This window comes from Agelaius tricolor, unplaced genomic scaffold (assembly GCF_023055355.1).
Source record: "Agelaius tricolor isolate 1412-34295 unplaced genomic scaffold, bAgeTri1.0.p SCAF_15, whole genome shotgun sequence".
Taxonomy (NCBI): domain Eukaryota; kingdom Metazoa; phylum Chordata; class Aves; order Passeriformes; family Icteridae; genus Agelaius; species Agelaius tricolor.
The window spans coordinates 14,546,511-14,565,434 of record NW_027269275.1 but is presented as its reverse complement, the minus strand read 5'-3'; the positions used below and the strand labels follow the sequence as shown (position 1 = coordinate 14,565,434).

Genomic DNA, 18,924 nt, shown 5'->3' with positions numbered 1-18,924 from the left:
TGGATGTGTGGCCACAGATGCCAGGAGAAGATGAGGTGAGAGGAGCCCAGGTGGCTTCTTCAGGGATCCTTGCCTTCCGAGAGGCTCTGAGGAGCAGCTGTGTCTGGCTGCAGGGAAGATCACAGCTCTTGGATCTGGGGTGCTCATAAAATCAAAGCCCACCACGCTGCCTTCCACTCTGGCTGTTCTGCAGAAATCCCCGGGAGTAGAAACCTCATCGTGCAGTCCTCAGGGATTCCTGGACTTTTGTTTGCTCCTCCAGGGAAAAGCAAGGAAGTGTGAGCCACGAAGGAAGGTGGGGATCACCCCGCCCAGCTCCTGCTGACCTGGAGCTCGCTCTGCTCTTGCCTGTCCTCAGCCAGTTCACGCTGCAGCGTGTTCCCTTGCACAGCCGGGCCGTGGGGAACGGGACCCTGCAGCCCGACGGGTGGCACAGCCCTGGGGACGGTGCCCGGCCCCGCGGGGCGCCCGGGGCCGCTCGGAGCCGGCAGCCGGCGGGGGCAGCCCGGGCAGCCCAGGGGCCGGCTCCGCTCAGCCGGAGGGGCGCAGCGCGGAGCACAAAGGCTCTCCCCTCCTGGCCGCTCTGCCCTGGAACGCAGCATGGGAACCACTGCCCAGCGCGAGTCTGTTCCTCATTATCCGCCCCGGCTGATCCCGGCTCCGTCAGCACTCGCGGCACAGCCCCGCTCGCATCCCATCAGCCGAGAAACCTCTGCACACCTGGGGCACACCAGGGTCAGGGCTGGCATCCTCCTCCGGAGGTGATGCAGGTGGGAAAACGAATTGTTCCCTTCGCCAACAGGAAGAGGAGGCTTCCAGTGAAAGCAGGGATGGCTGCTTCAGGTGCGAAGAGCAGGAAGGCAAATGCAGAATTCAGGGGAGGTGTTCAGTCTGATTGCTGGTGAGATGGATGCCTGGACAGATGGACACGAGGAGGCAGGAGCAAGGAACAGACTGATGTGTCTCCAAAATACTTGTACCAGATACAGTCAGACTGAACACCTCTCCTGAATTCTGCATTTGCCTTCCTGCTGTTCTCCATGCAAACATGAGCATGGCCAAAGCCTCTGCCATGCTTTGTGTGAGTGAGAGGTGAGGAGCTGGCTCCTATTCACTCCCTTCCCCCTGCTTCTGCCTGTATAGAGCAGTGTGAAAACCTCCCAAGAGGGTGTCAGAAGTGCTCCAGAAACAGAGCACGATCAGCAACTACACATGTGAGTCAACAGCACCCTTGCTGTAGTGGAGAATACAAAACTGGCAGGTTCAAGAAAATTATTATTGCTTGGACTTGGTACCTGTGAGACACAACTGGGTGCTAGTTCCAATATGGGGCTTCCCAAAAGAATGTATATAGGAACCAGCTTTAAGAAGATAAGGCAGAGGGAAGCTACCAACAAGGTGGCACACAGAAACCACAGCCCAACTGTTCCCAGAGAAGCACTTGGAAGAACAAGAGGTAACAGGGACAACCTGGCCCAGGGGAATCGTTACTGAGCATAAGGAGAAATTCATTCTGTGCAAGACTGGTGTAGCTGTGGTGTGGTTCTGGGACAGGGACAGTTGACACCTCCATCCTCTGGGACATTCCAAATCCAGGGGAACAGGGCTCTGAGCTACCTGGTCTAGCTTTGCTACCAGCCCTGCATGGAGCTGGGATGGACCATGGGTTTCCCAAGCACCTTCCAGTCTGAAATTTACCTGATGCTCCAATGTGCATCATGCAAAAGGGATGTGGTGATTTTAAGACTCACTTGTAAGATGGCCAACACCAATCCATTGCCCACAGCTCTTCCACACAGCTGATGTCAGATGTGCCTTACATCCCCTGCTGACTTCACAAGTTTTGCTACCACAGAGGAACTGGAGGAGCTGAGTATTGGAGAAAGTAAATGCCTGTGGAAAAAATGTGTGGGTTTAATGACAGGGTCTAAACAGAAGCCTGGCTGCAAAATGATAGCTCTGTGATAGTCTGCCCTGGGATGGGGTTGCTTACAGTCACAGTTGGAGGGTTGTATGTTTTGGGTTAGAGTCTGACAAGCAGATCCTGTGGCTGTGCCTCACTCTGTCCTGGAGAAGCAGAAGTTTGGACACATGCATTCATGGTTTGGCCCACTCCTCATGTTTTTCCACTGAAGCACTTTAGTATTTTTAGGCTGAAAGAAACGACTCTCTGCTATGCTGGAAGGATCAGAGCAGTCCTGTGCAGGCTGGACACTCGAAGGTGAAATACAGAGAGTGAAGTACAAGACTAAAAAGCAGCCAGGAGCCACCATCCCTGCTCACAACAAGGGTGGGGTTGAGGGTGGGAAGGGGCTACAAGGGGCTGGCTGGTGGCATGGAGAGCCTGCACACACATTAGCTGCTAGGCTCAGATGTCTGGATGAGAGAGCAGCAACCAGCCCCAGCATTTCCTGAAGCTCAGATGTCAGCTTTCCCTCCTTTGAGGATCTGAAGGATGCAGACCGACCTCTTCCAGGAAACCACCTGGCCCACACAGCCTGCTGCACTGCCAAGGCAATTGTGGCTGCAGGCTGTGCTGGCACTGAGGTCCAGCATGCAGAGCACAGCTCAGCCAGCAGCATTGTTGGTGGGATTCAAGGCAGATGGGGAATGTCACAAGGAACAAGAGTTTCCACGGGGGCCAGTGCAAAGCTAACAGGGCTAGAAGTTACATTTGACCCTGCCAAAAAGGACCAGGGGTTGATGGAAGATGCCAGGTTCAATACAAGCCAAACATCTGCCTTGTGAATCAAATAAACCACATTTTTACTTTCCTTCAGGAAAAGCAGAGATCAAGGGGAAGAGCAAAACCAGCACACACAGCAAGGAGGCTCCTGTGGCGCAGAGCACCCCGAAACAGACCCCTTTAAAACATATTTTTGCCTAGGAGAGAGGCCATGGGAAGACATGGGCTCTCAGCACGCTGGTGGCCGTGCAGCCACAGCTCTGGGCAGGAGGACCTGGTCTCTTGCTGGCTGCTCCCTCTGCACAGCCTAACAACGGCTGCAGGCACGCATCGCTTTGGAAAGAATTTCACATTTTCCACAAACTTTATGGAAACCAGGAAATCCAGTTAGGCACATCAAGAGAGTGGGGTTGGGGCCTCAGGTGGAGAAGAATGGAGAGGCACAAGGACATGGTGCCTGCAAAGGAGAAGCGAACCAGGATGGGCAGAGGTTCCCAGACAGACCAGACCACAACGTCTGCTCCAACTCCAGTTTATTGAACATTACAAAATACTCTGCATATATTTTCACATTATAACAATATCCTTGCAAATAATATATTAAGTATTGAGTCATTTGTGGTGCCCATGGCTACAGAAAACACTGACCCAACTAGAGATTTAGTATGGCCCAATATCAGAAATCAAAACTAGAATAAGTCATACCGGAAATGCAAAACTATATAAAAACCTTTTAAAAACCTCATGCTCATCTGGTGGAGCAGGTACAGAGCTGAAGGGCCTCTGCTGAGCCCTGCTGACAGGGCTGGGAGTCCCACCAGCTCACCTACTCCACACTGGACTCACCCACCCAGTGCATCCAAGTGTCCCCTTGGCACCTGCTGTCTCAGCACACCCACAGAGCTGCAAAAGGCAGCCTTTTATCTGCTTTGGAACATTATCAGTCTGAGTTCCCATTTTTCCCAAAGAGGAGCGACCCCCAACCCTCCTGCTCTGCCGGTGCCCAGCCATTGTGCTCTTTTGTGTGCTGAGCAGTTCTTGGAGTGCAATTCTTGGCCCTTGGGGTCACACCAGGAATAATTCATCATTTGGGCCACCAGCTCCCATCACCCTCTGAGGAGGGAACAGGGGTGGCTGGGATGCAGGTGTTGGAGACAGCTCTTGGAAGATGCACACTGGTCACACCCATCACCCCTGTTCCTGATGTACATTCATACTTGCTGCTCGCTCCACTCCTTGCACCATGACCAGTCCTCCCAGCTGATCCACCCCAGGAGGGACTGGAACGTGGGCAGAATGAACACCAAGGATGCTGTGCAGGGCAGCTGCCTCCCAGTGAAGCCAGAAAGCTGAGCACTGCAGCTGTTGGGAACACATCCAGGTGAGAGGTGCGAGGCTGGCACAGCAGGTTGGCTGTTGGAGGGGTCCCTGTGCGCACAGGTTTGCTAGCCCAGCTCCTGCTGGAGCCAAACCCCAGGAGCACTGCTCCCAGTCCTGAGAAAGCCATGGCTTTGCCTCTGTGCTGCCTCCAAAATCCAGGGAACACAGGGCTGTTGTGGCAAGGAGCCTATCTCTGAGCTCCATGCATGCTGTGAGGAACCAGCACTGTGGCCACCTTGAAGTCAATGGCTTGGTCACTGGGTGTGGGTGAGCTCTTGTGCACCAGCACTGCTCTCAGCCCTTTTCCCAGAGACCTCCTACACACTGCCAGGATGGAGACCAGCTCATACTCTTACACCTGTGAGCAGCCACAGCCCATCTTCCAGCAGCCACCACCTCAGGGCAGCACAGCCATGACAGGACCAAGTCTCTTTGGGATCCCAGCCCTGGGAGAAAGATCTCTAACCTCCCAGCTGCAGAGATGTGTAGGGACCAGAGAGGAAGAATGAGGTTTGGGATCTGTGCCTTCCTGGGTGGACAGGGGCTGGTACCTGCTGTCACAGCACAAAGACCTGTTACTGACCAGGTTTGCATCAGCAGGTGCATGGGCAAAGCACACCCTGGAGAACAGCTCCAGGAGGAGTACTGGGTTCTCCTGCCACTCCTGGAGTTTATGGAGACACACACAAGCTTTGCAGTGCAAGACAGAGCAGTCACCAGGTCATAGCCTGTCTGCAGCTCTCTCTTCCCAATCCACAGGGTGCCTCAGAGGTGGCTTGCTCTGTTGAACATCAGCCACCTGGGCTCTGCAGAGGGTGGCACCCTGCCCTGCTCCTCTGTGGCCATCAAAGGCTGCAGCTCCTGCTGCTCAGGACCGTCCGGGCTGCTGTCACTCTGGGACCGGCCGCTCTTGGAGATGTGGCTGGGGAACTGGAAGCAGGAGCCCTGCTCTGGCATTGCCTGGCTTGCAGACTGGGGCTGCTCCTCCAGCACAGGGCAGGCAAATCTCCTGTGCTGAGGTCCGCTCTCGATGCCTGGGGGGGAAGCGATGCTCTCCAGGGAGGAGATGCTTTGGTTCCACGCCTTCTGCATATCCACTGGCACGATTTTGGTGGTCTCCGAGGAGACATAAACAGCCAGATCAGCCTGGTCTCCTTTCCATGGCAGCTCCTTCTCTGCCAGGGTTGGCGATGGAGGGATGATGCAGGGGCTGGGGCAGACATCCAGGCTGCCTGGAGATGCAGATGGAGGGACAGTGAGAGGGAGCTTGCACAGCTCTCAGTCTCTCCTTGGACCCTGCAAACATTGCAGAACCAACCACTACCAAATGACCAGAGAACCCTAGAATATCCTGAGTTGGAAAGAACCCACAAGGATTATGGAGTCCAACTCCTTGCCCTATGCAGGACAACCCCAAGAATCACACCATGTGCTGGCCCAGGGATGCAGGACACAGGGAGGCTCTGCCATGCCTCCAGAGGACAGTGATTCTCCCATTCATGCTCTGTGGACTTTGCCCAGGCCATGGCAGCTTTGCTCCACAGGCAGAGGAAGGATAAGCTACCCGATGTCAGCTGCCCTGGCATGGAGCATTGGTGCCTACCAGGAGTTGTCTTTCCCTGCAGGACCTCATCAGTGGCTCGAGCAACGAACACAATCCCCTCATCGTCCTCTTTCTCCGTTTCCGAGCTATCACTCTCCTCCTCCTCTGAGCTGACCATCACCAGGACAGGAGCTGCAGGCAGATGGGGGGGCTTGGTTTGGTGCTAGCAGAACCCTGGTGCTGTCATCCCACTGAGCTGGCAGTGGGCAGGCACAGCAGGTACTCCCATCCCAGGCCACCAGGTCCCCTTGCCAGGACCTGCCATCCTCACCTGCCACTGGCCTTACCTGCATCCTGCCAGGGGACATTTCTGTGAGTCTTCCCGTTGGGTGTCTCTTTGGTCAGAGAGATGTTCTTCTGTGAAAGAAGAGGAACTGGCTGGGACCTGCCCTGTGCAAAGCCCTAAACCCAAGAGGTGGTCCTGCAAGCCAGCCAACATTGGGCATGCAAATTCCCACCCTGGCTACATGGCACATGGGTTCTAGTCCTTAGGCTTTGCATCTTCATGGCCCCACAAGGAACAGCTCAGCTGCAATGGCTTCAAAAGCCTCCAAAAAAAGAAGATACCTAGGACTCAACTTGAGGTGCAGTTCCACACTTCTGAGCCTGGATCTGCACCAGCACTGAGGCTGCTTTATGCTGAGTGCTCTTCAATACGAACCTGGGGCTCCTCCAGGGCTTTGCTCAGTGAAGAGCCACCCCACAGCACTGATGGCACGCTGGGGACACACGGACAGACAACACCTGCATGGTCACATGCAGCATCAACAAGACTGAGAAGAGATGAGCCGCTTTCCCCTCTGGCTCTGGAGCTGCTGATGCCCTGCAAAGCTGCACCCACACCTCACGAGGACTTCTCTTACTGCATCCTGGGGTGGCCAAATCTCAGAGCTAGGAAAAGAACAGGAGCTTGGGAAGGACTTGCCTTTTTCCTGCCTTTTTCCTTCAGCCTGGCCTTGCTCTTGGAGGAGCAGACATTGTGCTTTGTGGACTTGAAGGTCTCCAGACGCCTCTTCATGTTCTGCCGGAAGATTTCTTTATCTTGGCGCTCTTGTTTATCTGGAGAGATGAAGTGACGGCTGTAGCTGGCCTTGTACTGGCCGAGGGAGAGGCAAAGAGACACAGGGTGAGCAGCTGGCCCCACGGAGCACGGTCCATCCCTGCTCCTCTGGCGGGTGCTGCTCCCCTCGGGGTCAGCCCCCGCCGTGCCCGGGAGTGCTCACCCGCCGCCGGGGCTTGTAGAGGCTCCCTCGCAGCACGTGGTGCATGGCAGCGTCCTCCTTGTCCCGGCGGCTCCGCACCGTGTCGATCACCTGCAGGTCCAGGCACGCCCCGCTCCCGCTCTCCCTCCTGTGGGGACGTGGAGATGGACGGGCTGCGCTCCCGGCCAGCCCTGGTGCAAGCCGCCCCCAGGGGAGAGGGCGGCTGGGCGGTCACACGAGATCTGTCCAGGAGCTCAGGGGGGTGGTTGTACTCACAGGAGGTTTGTGACTGATGACTCCGACATGGACGTGCGGCTGGGCATGGAGGGCAGTGCCAGCTTGGCAGCCGAGTGCACATGGCCACCCTGGGACATGGGAGGACAAGGCAGGCATCAGGACTGTCGCTCTGATTTTTTAAGATTTTCTAAGCCTTCTGATGTTTACATTTTTGTAGCAAACTTTCTCACACACTTTCTGTAAATAACTTATTATTTTGCATTCTTTTATGGAGGAGGAGAAATTTGATGGACTGTTGGCTTGTCCAGTGTCATTGGAGAGGTTGCACTTTCACCCTCCAATCCACCGTCTCTTTTGGAAAACTAAAAATGTTGGAGTCAGAAAATAAACTTCCCTTTTCTTCACCTTGAGAGCAGCGGTGTGTGCGCTCATGTTGTTTCATGTCCTACAGTGACACAGGACAGCAAGGACCCAGCTGGGATGGGCAGGTCCCCACTGCCTGGCCAGAGGGTGCACACGTGGGGAGGAACACACATGAGGGGAACCTCTCCTGCCAGGGCCATCCTGCTGCCTGGACACCACTACTGCCTGTACCTGATCTACAAAGCTGATAGCATCACGGATGTTCAGCTTGTAGTAAACATCCCAGATCTCATCCCGCAGCCTGTAGGCAGATTTCCGCATCAGGAGCTGGCTCAGGTATTTCTTGTCAAACTGCTCCCACCTGCCATGAGATGAAGACACAGGCAGTTCAGCTCCCATGGGTACCAGGGATATCTATCCACACAAGGCTGAGTGTCCCAGGTACAGCAAAGGGAGTCTGGGCACGCAGGACCTGTCCCTGGCTGTGCACAGGGACACACTGCCAGCGAGAGCAGGAGGGGAGGGGACATGCTGATCCTTCAGCCTGCCCAAGGGGAAGCCAGATACTGTTGGGTCTGTGAGGCAGTGGGAGTAGGACTGGGGCCACCCTGCTGGAGCACTTCCCCTGCAGGAAACAGGCTTTTTGCATCCTTTTCCTGTTGCTGTGCTGCAGATAAACACTGCCCAGGCAGGAACAGGGTTGTTCCCTCCTCAGTGCCCAGGCCAGTTCCATCCATGAGGGGGCAGAGGGCCATTGCCACCAACATGGACACCCCAAGTTCTGACCTTGGCAAGCAATGTCAGCCCCACAGCATCCCCAACCTGACCTGTCTCTGGGATGCTTTTGTGATCTTGGTCTGCTGCACAACAGCATCCAAAGGTACCTATCCAGACTGATGGACAGACATACAGGCTTCCTGGTCCCGCTGCTCTGTCCACAGCTGGGGTGTCCTTCTGTGAGAACCCTGAAGATGTCCCTGTGGCTGGCATGCATCTCCCATGCACGAACAGCAGAGGATCCTGTCTAAGGCACTCACTTGTCCCGCCAGTAGTGGTAGCCATGGTGCCCCACGATGTCCTCCACTGCTGCCAAGATGTGGTCAAAGGCCTTGAGTGAGGGGAAGAGGGTGAGTGGTGGCAAGGCTGTGGGTGCCCTGGGGATGCCAAGGTCATACATGGTCCTTGCCCAGCCCCACATGTGAGGGGAGCTGGGGAGCCTCTGGCACTGTCACTTACGTGCTCATGCAGCTCCTCGTTCAGCGTGGGTTTGTGGTGGTCACTACGCTTCACCTTCAGCCACGTCACCAGGGGTTTGATGGTGAGGCCCTAGAATGGCAGGAGAAGGCAAGGGGAAGACTGGGAGGGTGAGAGGGTGCATGGCTGGGGCATGGGGAGCAGAAGCAGCACAAAGTGACTGGGGACAGTGGCTGTGCCAGCCACACATGCCCCTACCAACCCAACCCCTGTGCCATGGTGTGCACTCCCAATCATCCTTCCCCTAGACTAATTTTCATCCTCCTTGTGGCTTCCCTTCCCAGGGCACTGAACACCAGAGCTGGGGCCCATCAGCAGCTTTGTAAAGAGAGCAGCCTGGACAGGCACACAGTCTTGGAGCTCCTGGAGCCAGTCCCAGAATAAAATGCCAGTGGGAAAAGAAGGTGGGCCATGGCCCCACCATCACAACAGTGCCCATAGCGGTCCTGCCCACCTGCTGATGGATGGGGTGCCAGAAAGCACCAAGGACCAAAGGTCACTTGAAAAAAGATACTTTCCCAAAGCACATGTCCCCAGGCCAGTTCTGGGGCAAGAAAGCAGCACCGGAGGAGGGCAGAGTGCCCATCCTCACCTGCACAATGACAGTGAAGAACACCACCACGATGGTCGTTGCCACAAAGTAGTCCTTGGCTTTCACCTTTTCCCTGTCCAGCAGGATGACCAGGGCGAAGGCCACGGCCCCACGGAGGCCACCATATGACATGACCACCTGGTCGATCCTGTCCAGGGGGATGAGGCGGAAGCGGTTGAGCACGTACGTTTGGAGAACAACACCTGGGGAAGAAGGAGGAGGAGAGCCTGGAATGCAGGGAGAACCCTGCCTGCTCCAACAGAACAGCACAAAATCCCAGCCAGGATCCATGGCTGGCCTTGTGCCCCAGCCTTTCCTGGGCAATATCCCTTTCTGGCATGAAAGGGCTGTGTGCTACCAGCCATATACTCAGCAGGACAGACTGACCCACGGCTCTGAAGAGCAGGATAAAGAACAGGGTGCCCAGCACCAGTGCTGTGTCCCACGTCCACTTGGAGGTGTCCACAGCTGAGATGCCCAGAAACATGAAGATGATGGTCTCTGAGCTGCTGGCCAGTGTCTTCATGGTGTACTTGACTGTGGTGCGGGATTTCTGGGAGATGTTGGCTTCCACGTACTTCTTGCAGCAGATCCCACAGAAGGTGACTCTGCAGAGGGGCAGGAGGAGATGGCATGGCCCTATGGCAGGATGAGGAGTGGGTCTACTCACTGCCTCTTGCTGCTCAGCACTGCAGCCCCAGTTTCCTGGGCTCCCCTGGGCAGTACTCACGCCAGGATGGCGGAGAGCGAGACCATCTCGGCAGCCAGGTACGCCACGTAGGCCAGGAGGAAGACGAAGAGCGGCTCGATGATGCGCACGCGCTTGGTGAACCGCGTGATCAGGGCCAGCAGGAAGGCAAAGAGCAGCCCCACGGCTGTGCCCCCCAGGCTCACCAGGAAGAAGGAGGCTGGAGGGAGGAGAAGTCTCATTTGAGCCATAAGGAAGTGGGCCCAGCTCCTGTGCCCCCCATGCTGCACTGGCCAAGCGCCGTGCTCCCACCCAGGTCCCCTCCAAAGCATCCCATGGAGCACAAAGCCTTGGTTGATCCCAAAGCATCCCCTGGAGCACCTCTGCTGTGGGGCAGGCTAATAGGGTTGGGGCTGATGTTGGGGCTGTTCAGCCTGGAGAAGACCTCAGAAGCCCTTCCAGTAGCTGAAGAGTACTCCAAAAGAGCTGGAGAGGGACTTTTGGCATGGACATGGAATAACAGGACAAGGGGGAATGGCTTCAAAGTGACAAAGGGCAGGATTAGATTGGGTATTAGGAAGAAATTCTTCCCTGTGAGGGTGGTGAGGCCCTGGCACAGACTGGCTGTTCCATCCCTGGAAGTGTTCAAGGCCAGGTTGGGGGGGCAACCTGGTCTACTGGAAGGTGTCCCTGCTCATGGCAGGGGGGTTGGAGCAAGATGGTCTTTAAGGTCCCTTCCAGCCCACACAATTCAACAGTTCTATACTGATGGCCAGCATGTGACACATGGAGGTGACAAAGCTGTGATGCTGAGTGCCCAACCCACAGGACAACAGCTCCTGTGCTTGCCCCCCTCCACTTCCACAACAGAGGAGGAGGTGGAGGGGCCAGTGTGGCCATTACTCACCTACCCCCTTCACGTAGTCTGTGGCGTGGATGTGTGCTGGGCCCAGCTCCACAAAAGAGTTGAAGACCTTGTACAGCACCTGCAGGCAAGGCAAATCCCTTGAGAAACACAGGGCATTGCCCGGCCTTGAGAGGGGCAGGAAGGGTCTTGTGGAAGAGGCATTTTCCACCCCAAACCTGTCAGGTAACAGCTCATTTCAGCAGGCAAAGTCTCCCAGGGCCAGGAGAGAGGAAAGGCCAAGAGAACATGGTACGGGTCTGCCCCCAGCTCAGGGATGTCACCTGCATCCTCTGCCCATCCTGGAGGATTCCAGCACCTTGGACATGTTGGGCTCAACATTAGAGTCCCCCAAGCTGCAACTCACCACGGTGACAGCGTCATTCAGGAGAGACTCGCCAAACACAATGATGAAGAGGGTCTCATTAACATGGACCTCTTCAAAGACAGCCAGGACTGCCACAGGGTCCACAGCTGAAATCAGGCTGCCAAAGAGCAGGAAATCCATCAGCCCAGCTTCAACACCTGGATCTGTTAGGACAGAAGGACCAAGGTCAGGCAAACCAGCCACCCCAGAGCCCCTCTCACCAGATGGAAACAAGCCTGTCCCTCATCTGATCCCAGTGACTTGGCTGCGGCATCTCAACTGGGAGTGCAATGGGATCCCAAAAGTGTTCCCAGACCTCCGGGATGCCCCGGAGTGGAAAAGTGGGACTCGGCGCCTTCTTGCTGCAACATGAGAGGAGCATGGGGGATGTCCCTGTTGGCACCCAGGTGCATCACTGCTCCTCCAGCAGGCATCACCAAAGGTGGCTCAGCAGCCACACCTCGGCCCAAGCATCAAGTGGCTCCTCAGGGTTCAGCAGAGCTCAAAACACAGCCCAGGCCAGGCAGGGCCAGTGGCTCCAGCCAAGGACAGGGAACATGGCAGTGAGCCAGCAACGCTAGCCAAGGTCAGCAGACAAAAATAGCAAAGACATGAGTCAGCCCAGTGCCAAGCAGGGCCCGTCTGCCCTGCACGCTTGACTGTCCTGCCAGAGCACCGTTCCCAGGATGTCAGGACCCTGCTCGTGCTGCAATTCCTAGGAATCCACAGCAGGGAGAGGCAGTGGGCTATGAAATTGGGGTTGCTGTGCACTGCCACCCGTTTTTTGGGGACATAGTCCGAGCTGGGCAGCCCTGCAGACCCACCCATGAGCCCGGCGCGGTGCAGCCCCCAGAGCGCGGTGCCGGTGGCGAAGGAGTTCCAGAGCGTGCCCACCACTGCGTAGGTGAGGATGGCACCAATGTTGTCAAAGAACAGTCGGCTGGGCATGAAGTACCCCGAGTCCAGGACAATGGGGGGCAGAAGGAAGAGGAAGAACATGTTGGGCTCCAGTTGGTACTCAGCTTTCTTTGCCACGGCCAGCACGATGCCCCCCAGGCCCAGCCCCAGCAGGATGAGAAGGCAGCTCTCTGGGACGACAGATGTCACCTTCCTTGACAGGTGGAAAACTAGAAGAAAAAGAAGAATGAGAGCATCAGCCCAACAGGCAGATGGACAGAGCATCCCAAATCCACAAGCTTCACAGAAGGGTTGGGTGATGCATGATGGACGGGAGGGGAACAAGGGAGCACCTATAGAAAGGCTGCTTCATGGCCACATGTGCACAAAAGACCTCCCAGCTACCTCCCAGGTCAGGATTTCAGGTCCCTGACTCTTTAGGATTTTCCTCACCCTCCCAGCCAATAAGCCAATCAGCCAGGCATTTTACTTTTCTTGGCTTCTGGTGTCGGCACTCAAAGGTTTAAAGCAGGCAGTGAGCACGTTCACAGTGTCACGAGCACTGCTGGCTGCTGTTTAAGTGAAGAAATCCTGGTACACCGGGACATGTCACCCCACTCAGAGACAAGGATGCTCAGCCCTGGTGACAGGGTGACCTTGTTTGCATCCATCTGAGCAATCTGAGCAAGCAGCCAGAGCAGCATGCAAACCACTGCAGCACAAGGCATGCCTGAGCACAACCTCCCTCAGCACCAGCTAACCTACCTGCATGCAAAAGCACAGGCACTTGGGAGCTGCAGATTTAGAGATGCTTGGAATAATCAGTTTATTCCATGCAAGGTTTGGGCCAAATCTTAAGCTGCCGTGGAACAGGATGTATTTTCTAAAGCAAACAGAGGATGCCCTGGTATTCATCCAGCAGTAATGTGGCAGTGAGCCTGTGCTCAGGCACAAGCCAGCAGGGTGCCATGCCAGCCAGAACAGGGGATTCATTCCTCCAGGCACCCTTGTCCCCCATGTCAGGGTGTCCCATGTAAACCCAAATCAGTCCAGCTTGCAGGCAGGCAAGCCCAATCCCTGGGGGTTTCTCCTTGCTAGCACAAGGTGTCCCTCCAAAAGGGCATTGCTTGGGGAAAGGCTATTGAGGGTCACAGTTATTTTGTCCCCTTGTCACCGGGTTCTGCCATCAGTTGTGACATCCAGCCCAGCTCTGTTGCATGACTTGACCATCAGATGAAGAAATCTCCTGCGGAGTGGGTTCCTCTGGGCACTTTGAGAGCCACCTCTGTCCTTGTGCACCCAGCAGGTACAAGGGGCATCAGGGTAGGCTCTGAGCCATCACTTGGCTGCAAGCCCAGCCCTGCTGCCAACCCCAAAACCCAGTCCCTAAAGCCCTTTAGCTTCCCTCCTTTGGAACACCAATGGATAGACCATAAGGTCTGCCTAGCCCAGGGTGCTGTCTCCAGTGGCATAGATCTGGAGAGGAGCCCAGGAACAGGCAGTACTTCATCAGCAGGTTTCCATGTGTCTATGTCCTTGTCATTCTCCTCTGAACCTGTCCTGGTCCTGCTCTATCCTTCTGGGACAGGTCCCAGTGTCCCTGAGATGTGGACAGCCAGAGAACTGAGACTGTGGCCTCCTCATGTTCTTCCTTTCTCCTTTCCCTCCCTTTTCTTTCCTTCACCACAGCTGAGCTCTGAATTAGAGGAGATAATTGAATGACAAAGATGTGATTCACGACCAGAGACATCTTTGAACCCACCACCCAATGTGCAGGCTAAGGACCACTCTCCTTTAGTTGAGGACCTCAAGAGGCTGCTGCTTGGCACAGCAAGCTCCATCCATGCCCCAGCACTGGCTCCCTGCCATAATACAGCAGGAGCACTGCTGCAGCCAGCAGGGCAGAGCAGTGAGCACAGGGGCAGCATGATCTGCAGCTCCACCACCAAGCACCTCAATAGGAAAGAGCAGCCAGGCCAAGCCTCTGCCATAGCTCTGTCACTGAACACCCCAGCCACAGAGCCTGGGGCACCCCCTCAGCCCCAGCCACCTCTGCTCACTGCTGTGGGCTGCAATACAGCCCTGGAGACTGTGGTGACAGGGACACTGCAGCCCTTCAAGCAGACCCACAGCCTGAGGAAATGCTGGCTGGGCTTCATCCAGGCCAAATTCCTGCTAAATGACCACACAAGTCACTGCAGAGCCCTGCTCACCCCACACAAGCTGCCTGCACCAGTGGACGGATGGTGCTCGCTCAGCGCCTGCAGCAGGCTGTGAAGCCGCTTCCCACCCACGGGAACAAAGCTCTGAAGTTTTCAAGAAGGGAACGAGGCGTCCAGCCCCTTTCTGCATTCTCAGGAACATTGCCAAGATCCCTGCTCTCTGCTTCGGCAACCCAGCTGCATTCCTCATGCTGTGGAGCTGTCCTGGCTGGCTGGGGCACCCCGGAGAGCGTGCAAGGATGCTGTGAGGACATGGGTCCTGGCTGTCACCCATCCTGGAAGTGTTCAAGGCCAGGTTGGATGGGGCTTTGAGCAACTTGGTCTAATGGAAGTTGTCTCTGCCCATGGAAGAGTAGTTGGAGAAAGATAATCTCTGAAGTCCCTTCCAACTCAAACTATTCTATGATTGATTTCACCAAGCCAGAAACTTGGTCAAATAAAGGAGAAGCATCAATGGGAAAGATCATGCTTGTCCAAAAATCTGCTGGCTGATGGGGAGAGCTGCCAGCCTCCCCAGGAAATGGCAGCACATGAGCTCCCATGTGTCACAGAGAGCAGCCAGTGGGGACAGACTGAACGAGCTCTAATTTTATACACACTAGTCAAGGATTTCAGCAGTAAAGGTTCCCACAGCAACAGTAACTTAGCCACATGTGAATTAACTTCAGAGACATAATCCATACTCAGGCATACATAATGAAGCATTTGCCATTGAGACAACTCAGGGCCAAAACCTCCTCTGCTCCTCCAGAGCTTGGGAAATGGCAGAACACCTAAACCAAGACATGAGCAGCTGGGGGCAGAGGTGATGGTGCAAGGAGAGATGGTTGCAATTCTGCTGCATAGAAAACCATCTGTCTGCTGGCAAACTCCTGCCTGTGGGGCAGTTATGTGTAAGGAGAATGTCTGGGGCAATGCTCATCACCTCTGTGCTGCCCATCCTGTGCTCTGACTGTGGATGGAAAAGGCAGCAAAGCCCGGATGATGCCTCGCTGTGCAGGAAGGCAACACCCAAGCCAGTTTTTCCCTGCCCCGGGTGTTTGCTGGCTTGGGTCACCCCAGCATCGTGACTGCCTCTGAGAACAGAGCCCACAGTGTCATTTCCCCATCACCCGGGCGTGGGGCCGCTTCCTCCCCTCCAGTCACAGGGCTGTGAGCTGGCAGCCCAGCACCACAACCGCAGCGGATCCTCTGAACCAGCCTGCGCCCAGCGTCCACAGCTGCCACAGCTGGCACTGCCCTCTCTGCTCCCCAAAATCCTCCACCCCTGGTTCATCTCCTCTGTGGACTCCTGTGCACCCTGGGGACTGCAGGTGCCATCTCTGGGGACACCCATGGCAGGGTGCTGCCTCCAGGTCTGGGTGTTGCTATTGGCTCCAGGCTCTGAGGACCCATTGGACCCACTGGATACACTAAACCTGGCAGCTCAAAGCCATCAGCCATCAGGGCTGTGTCTCACAGACAGAGAAGGAGAGTGGCCATCAGCCTCAGGCCTGGAAGAAAGTGGGGATTTGGGAATGATCCCAACTCAGGCCCCCCTGCACCCACCCGCACAAAATCAGGGTGGCTGAGGGGAGCATGTCAATGGAAACCTGCACAGGGAGCAGCTCTGAGGAGAGGTTGGAGAGAAGAAAATAACAGCCAGGGAAAGGAATTTTCTCTCTGATCTTCTGCAGGTAGGAGGGACGCACTCGGCAGCTGGAGGTGGCACAGCTACAGCAGAGTGCTGTATTTTTAAACTCATGATACCTTTCAATTCATTCCTCGCGAGGCTTTAGGTCTCTCTTGCAAGAAGGCAAGGAAGGAGAGGAACGGAAGATCCACAGTGATGCTGGGACAGGAAGAGGCCAGCTGGTGGTCACAGCTGTAGCTGTCTCCTGTGTAACGAGTGCTGCTGCACATCCCTGGCTGATCAGAGATTCCCCTGCCAAACTCTGAACCCACATTTCTTGATCAAACTCAAAACTCAGAGGGTGTCTGCACCCCCACCATGGGCTCTGTGCCCACAGTGGGGTCTCTAAGGAGAGAACCTGGCTCAAGGTCACGATCTCATCCCCAGGGCCCAGCACAGCAGGCAGGGGCACTGTGGGGGACCAGCCCTCTGGGTACCCCTGCCTGGCACCCACGCACGGGTGTCCCCTCCCCAGCACCCCAGATACTGGTGGGGAGCCCAGCCCTGCACAGCTCACACAGATCCTCATTGTGCCTTCCCACACAGCCTCTCACAGCACAGCCTCCCCTGGCTCCGTGGTTCTGTGCTGGGGAGCACAAGAGTCCAAGGCCAGCCCAATCCGGAGTGACCCACTGGAGGAGACTGCAGGCACCTGCCATCCCCAGGCTGCTGGGGGCACAAACTGCCCGGACTGGCCCCACCGAACCTTTCTCGGGGCTGGTGGGAACAATGGCTTCCAGACCTGCCAGTGGCAGGTGCTGTGCCAGCCCTTGGGAACACGGGACATCCTTTGGGGCTTCTTCTCTCATGAACCCTCCATCCTCTGTGCCCACCCATCTATCCATCCATCCATCCATCCATCCATCCATCCATCCATCCATCCCTCGCAGGAAAAAACAGCCCGGGCCCCCACCCTTTCCTTCGGGTGGTGCCTTAACCCCGCCGCCGCACATCATCCCACGGCAGGGCACGGAGGATGTGGCGCGGTCCGCGACCTCCGCAATCCAGCTGAGAGTGGTGACCAGCCGGATTTGTCCCCATGACCCGTGTCCCGCCGTGCGGTGACACCCCTCGTCCCGGGTGCCCCCGCGCCCGCCGGGGATGCCGCATCCCCCCTGCCCGGCCGGGGGTGGGCACGTCTGCTCCCGGGGGACCGGAGCGGGTGGGGACACGGGGACACTCACCGATCTTGGCCAGGCTGGCTACCAGGATCCAGGCGGCCACCAGGCAGGGCGCCTGCACCTCCCGCCACTGCCACCGCAGCAGCTCGGCTCCCGCCGGGGCGGCGGGGCCGGGGGAGGCCGCCGGGGGCTGCATGGCCCCGCCGCTCCCGCCGCTCCGCTCCGCCGCGCTCCCGGCCCCGGCCCCCGCCCGCGTCACGCGCACGTGGGGATGCGCGGGGACGGCCCCCGGGCCCCACGCCACGGGCCCCGCCCCGAGCGGCACCGGCCCGCCCCGGACCTCGGCACCCCCGGTACGGCCCCGGGCCTTACACCCGCCCCGGACCCCAGCGCCCCCCTGCTCACCCCTTGCGTCCCCCCTCCCTCATCCCAGCTCATCTGCACGCTCCCGGAGCCCCCTGGGCCGTACTAGTCCCCTGTCCCCCTCTCAGTCCTCTCTGCAACTGTCCCGGTGCCACCTGCATGGCCCTAGTCCCCCGTGCCCTCCCCCCGTGCCTCTGCTTTGTCTGAGTCTCCCCAGCCTGGCTTAGTCCTCACGCACCCGCCAAATTCCCCACCCTCCTCCCAGCCGGCCCCTTCTCAGCTGAAACCATCCACCCTTGCCCCAGATGCTGCCTGAGCACCAGCCCGGGAACACACGTGGGGGGCGCCCAAAATTTCTGTCTCCCCTTTCCCTCCTCAGCCCCTCCTAAATCTCCCAGACGCTGATTAGGCCATCCACCACGCCCTGGGAGGTGCCCCATCTCCCACCCCCCATCCCTGAGGCTCCCAATCCAGGAGATTCACACTCCATGCCCTGGGTGGGCAGGGAGCTTTGCCCAAGAGCCCAGAGAGCTAGGATGCTGGGCAGGGAGCAAGAAGAGACGCTGGCAGAGTGCTCCATGGAGAGCCAGCTCTGACCTGTGTCCCTGCAGGACAGGACAGGACACCTTAGCCAGAGTGAGACCTCTGGCTGGCAGTGCCTGTGGCATGGGCATTCTCAGGTGCTGAGTGCCAGCCTGAGCCCTCTGGCCAGGTGGGAATGGGCCACAGGACACTTCCCTGGGAGCCTCGGTGGCATCACCTTTTTTCATCTCTCTGCCTGGGTACAAATGTGCTATAAATGTTTGCCAGCAGAAGCCAACGGCTGGGGAACGCAGGCTGGAGGCAGGAGCAAGGGGAAAGCTCCCTGCCCACCACTCCATCACATCTGATCATTGTCATTGTCCAGGTAATCTGCCAAAAAGAAAGTAAAATGGGTTTTACACAAGCTGTGCTTTGCAGTTTGAGCTCAGTATGCCCCACTTCCAGAGTGGCACCGCAACACCCCTGGATCCAGGAAGCTCATCCTGTGCTGCTTCCCCCCTGCCCAGGATGGGGAGATGGAGCCCAGCTGCCCACCCGTGCTCCAGTTCACCTGGGGTGACCCAACCCACCCGGTCCCCTGGAGCAGCCTGGAACCTCATGAGGCCTGGAGCATCCTGGAGCATCCCAGTGGTGTCCCACAGGGCCTGGAGCACCCCTGACACCAGAGCAACCTGGGGTCTGCAGATCCTGGATACCGAGAGGCCCTGATGGAGCCCCCCAGAGCCTGGAGCATCCATCCTGGAGCACCCCTGAAGCCAGAGCATTCCAGTGGAGCCCCCCAGAGCCGGGAGCATCCCGGTGCCCGGAGCATCCATCCTGGACGCGCCCGC

General features: G+C 57.1%; 1 protein-coding gene across 3 annotated transcripts; it reads right to left on the bottom strand.

Annotated features, from left to right (window-relative positions):
• Positions 1 to 3,202: 3,202 nt before the first annotated feature.
• On the bottom strand, positions 3,203 to 17,455 carry SLC9A5 (solute carrier family 9 member A5). Of its 3 annotated transcripts, none has more exons than XM_071440579.1 (16): positions 17,252 to 17,454; positions 12,101 to 12,403; positions 11,277 to 11,440; positions 10,913 to 10,991; positions 10,048 to 10,225; positions 9,705 to 9,925; positions 9,318 to 9,520; positions 8,708 to 8,797; positions 8,509 to 8,579; positions 7,703 to 7,832; positions 7,148 to 7,236; positions 6,893 to 7,019; positions 6,595 to 6,765; positions 5,957 to 6,026; positions 5,670 to 5,801; positions 3,203 to 5,298 (listed from the first exon to the last, which is right to left on the bottom strand). In XM_071440579.1, the coding sequence occupies exons 1-16, from the start codon at positions 17,382 to 17,384 to the stop codon at positions 4,832 to 4,834; spliced, it is 2,628 nt and encodes an 875-aa protein (XP_071296680.1). In that variant the 5' UTR covers positions 17,385 to 17,454; the 3' UTR covers positions 3,203 to 4,831. The 3 variants fall into 3 exon arrangements, with proteins under 3 accessions (XP_071296680.1, XP_071296682.1, XP_071296681.1); XM_071440580.1 differs by having other exon boundaries at positions 5,061 to 5,362; positions 17,252 to 17,455; XM_071440581.1 differs by lacking the exons at positions 11,277 to 11,440; positions 12,101 to 12,403; positions 17,252 to 17,454 and having other exon boundaries at positions 10,917 to 10,986.
• Between the last annotated feature and the right edge of the window lie 1,469 nt (positions 17,456 to 18,924).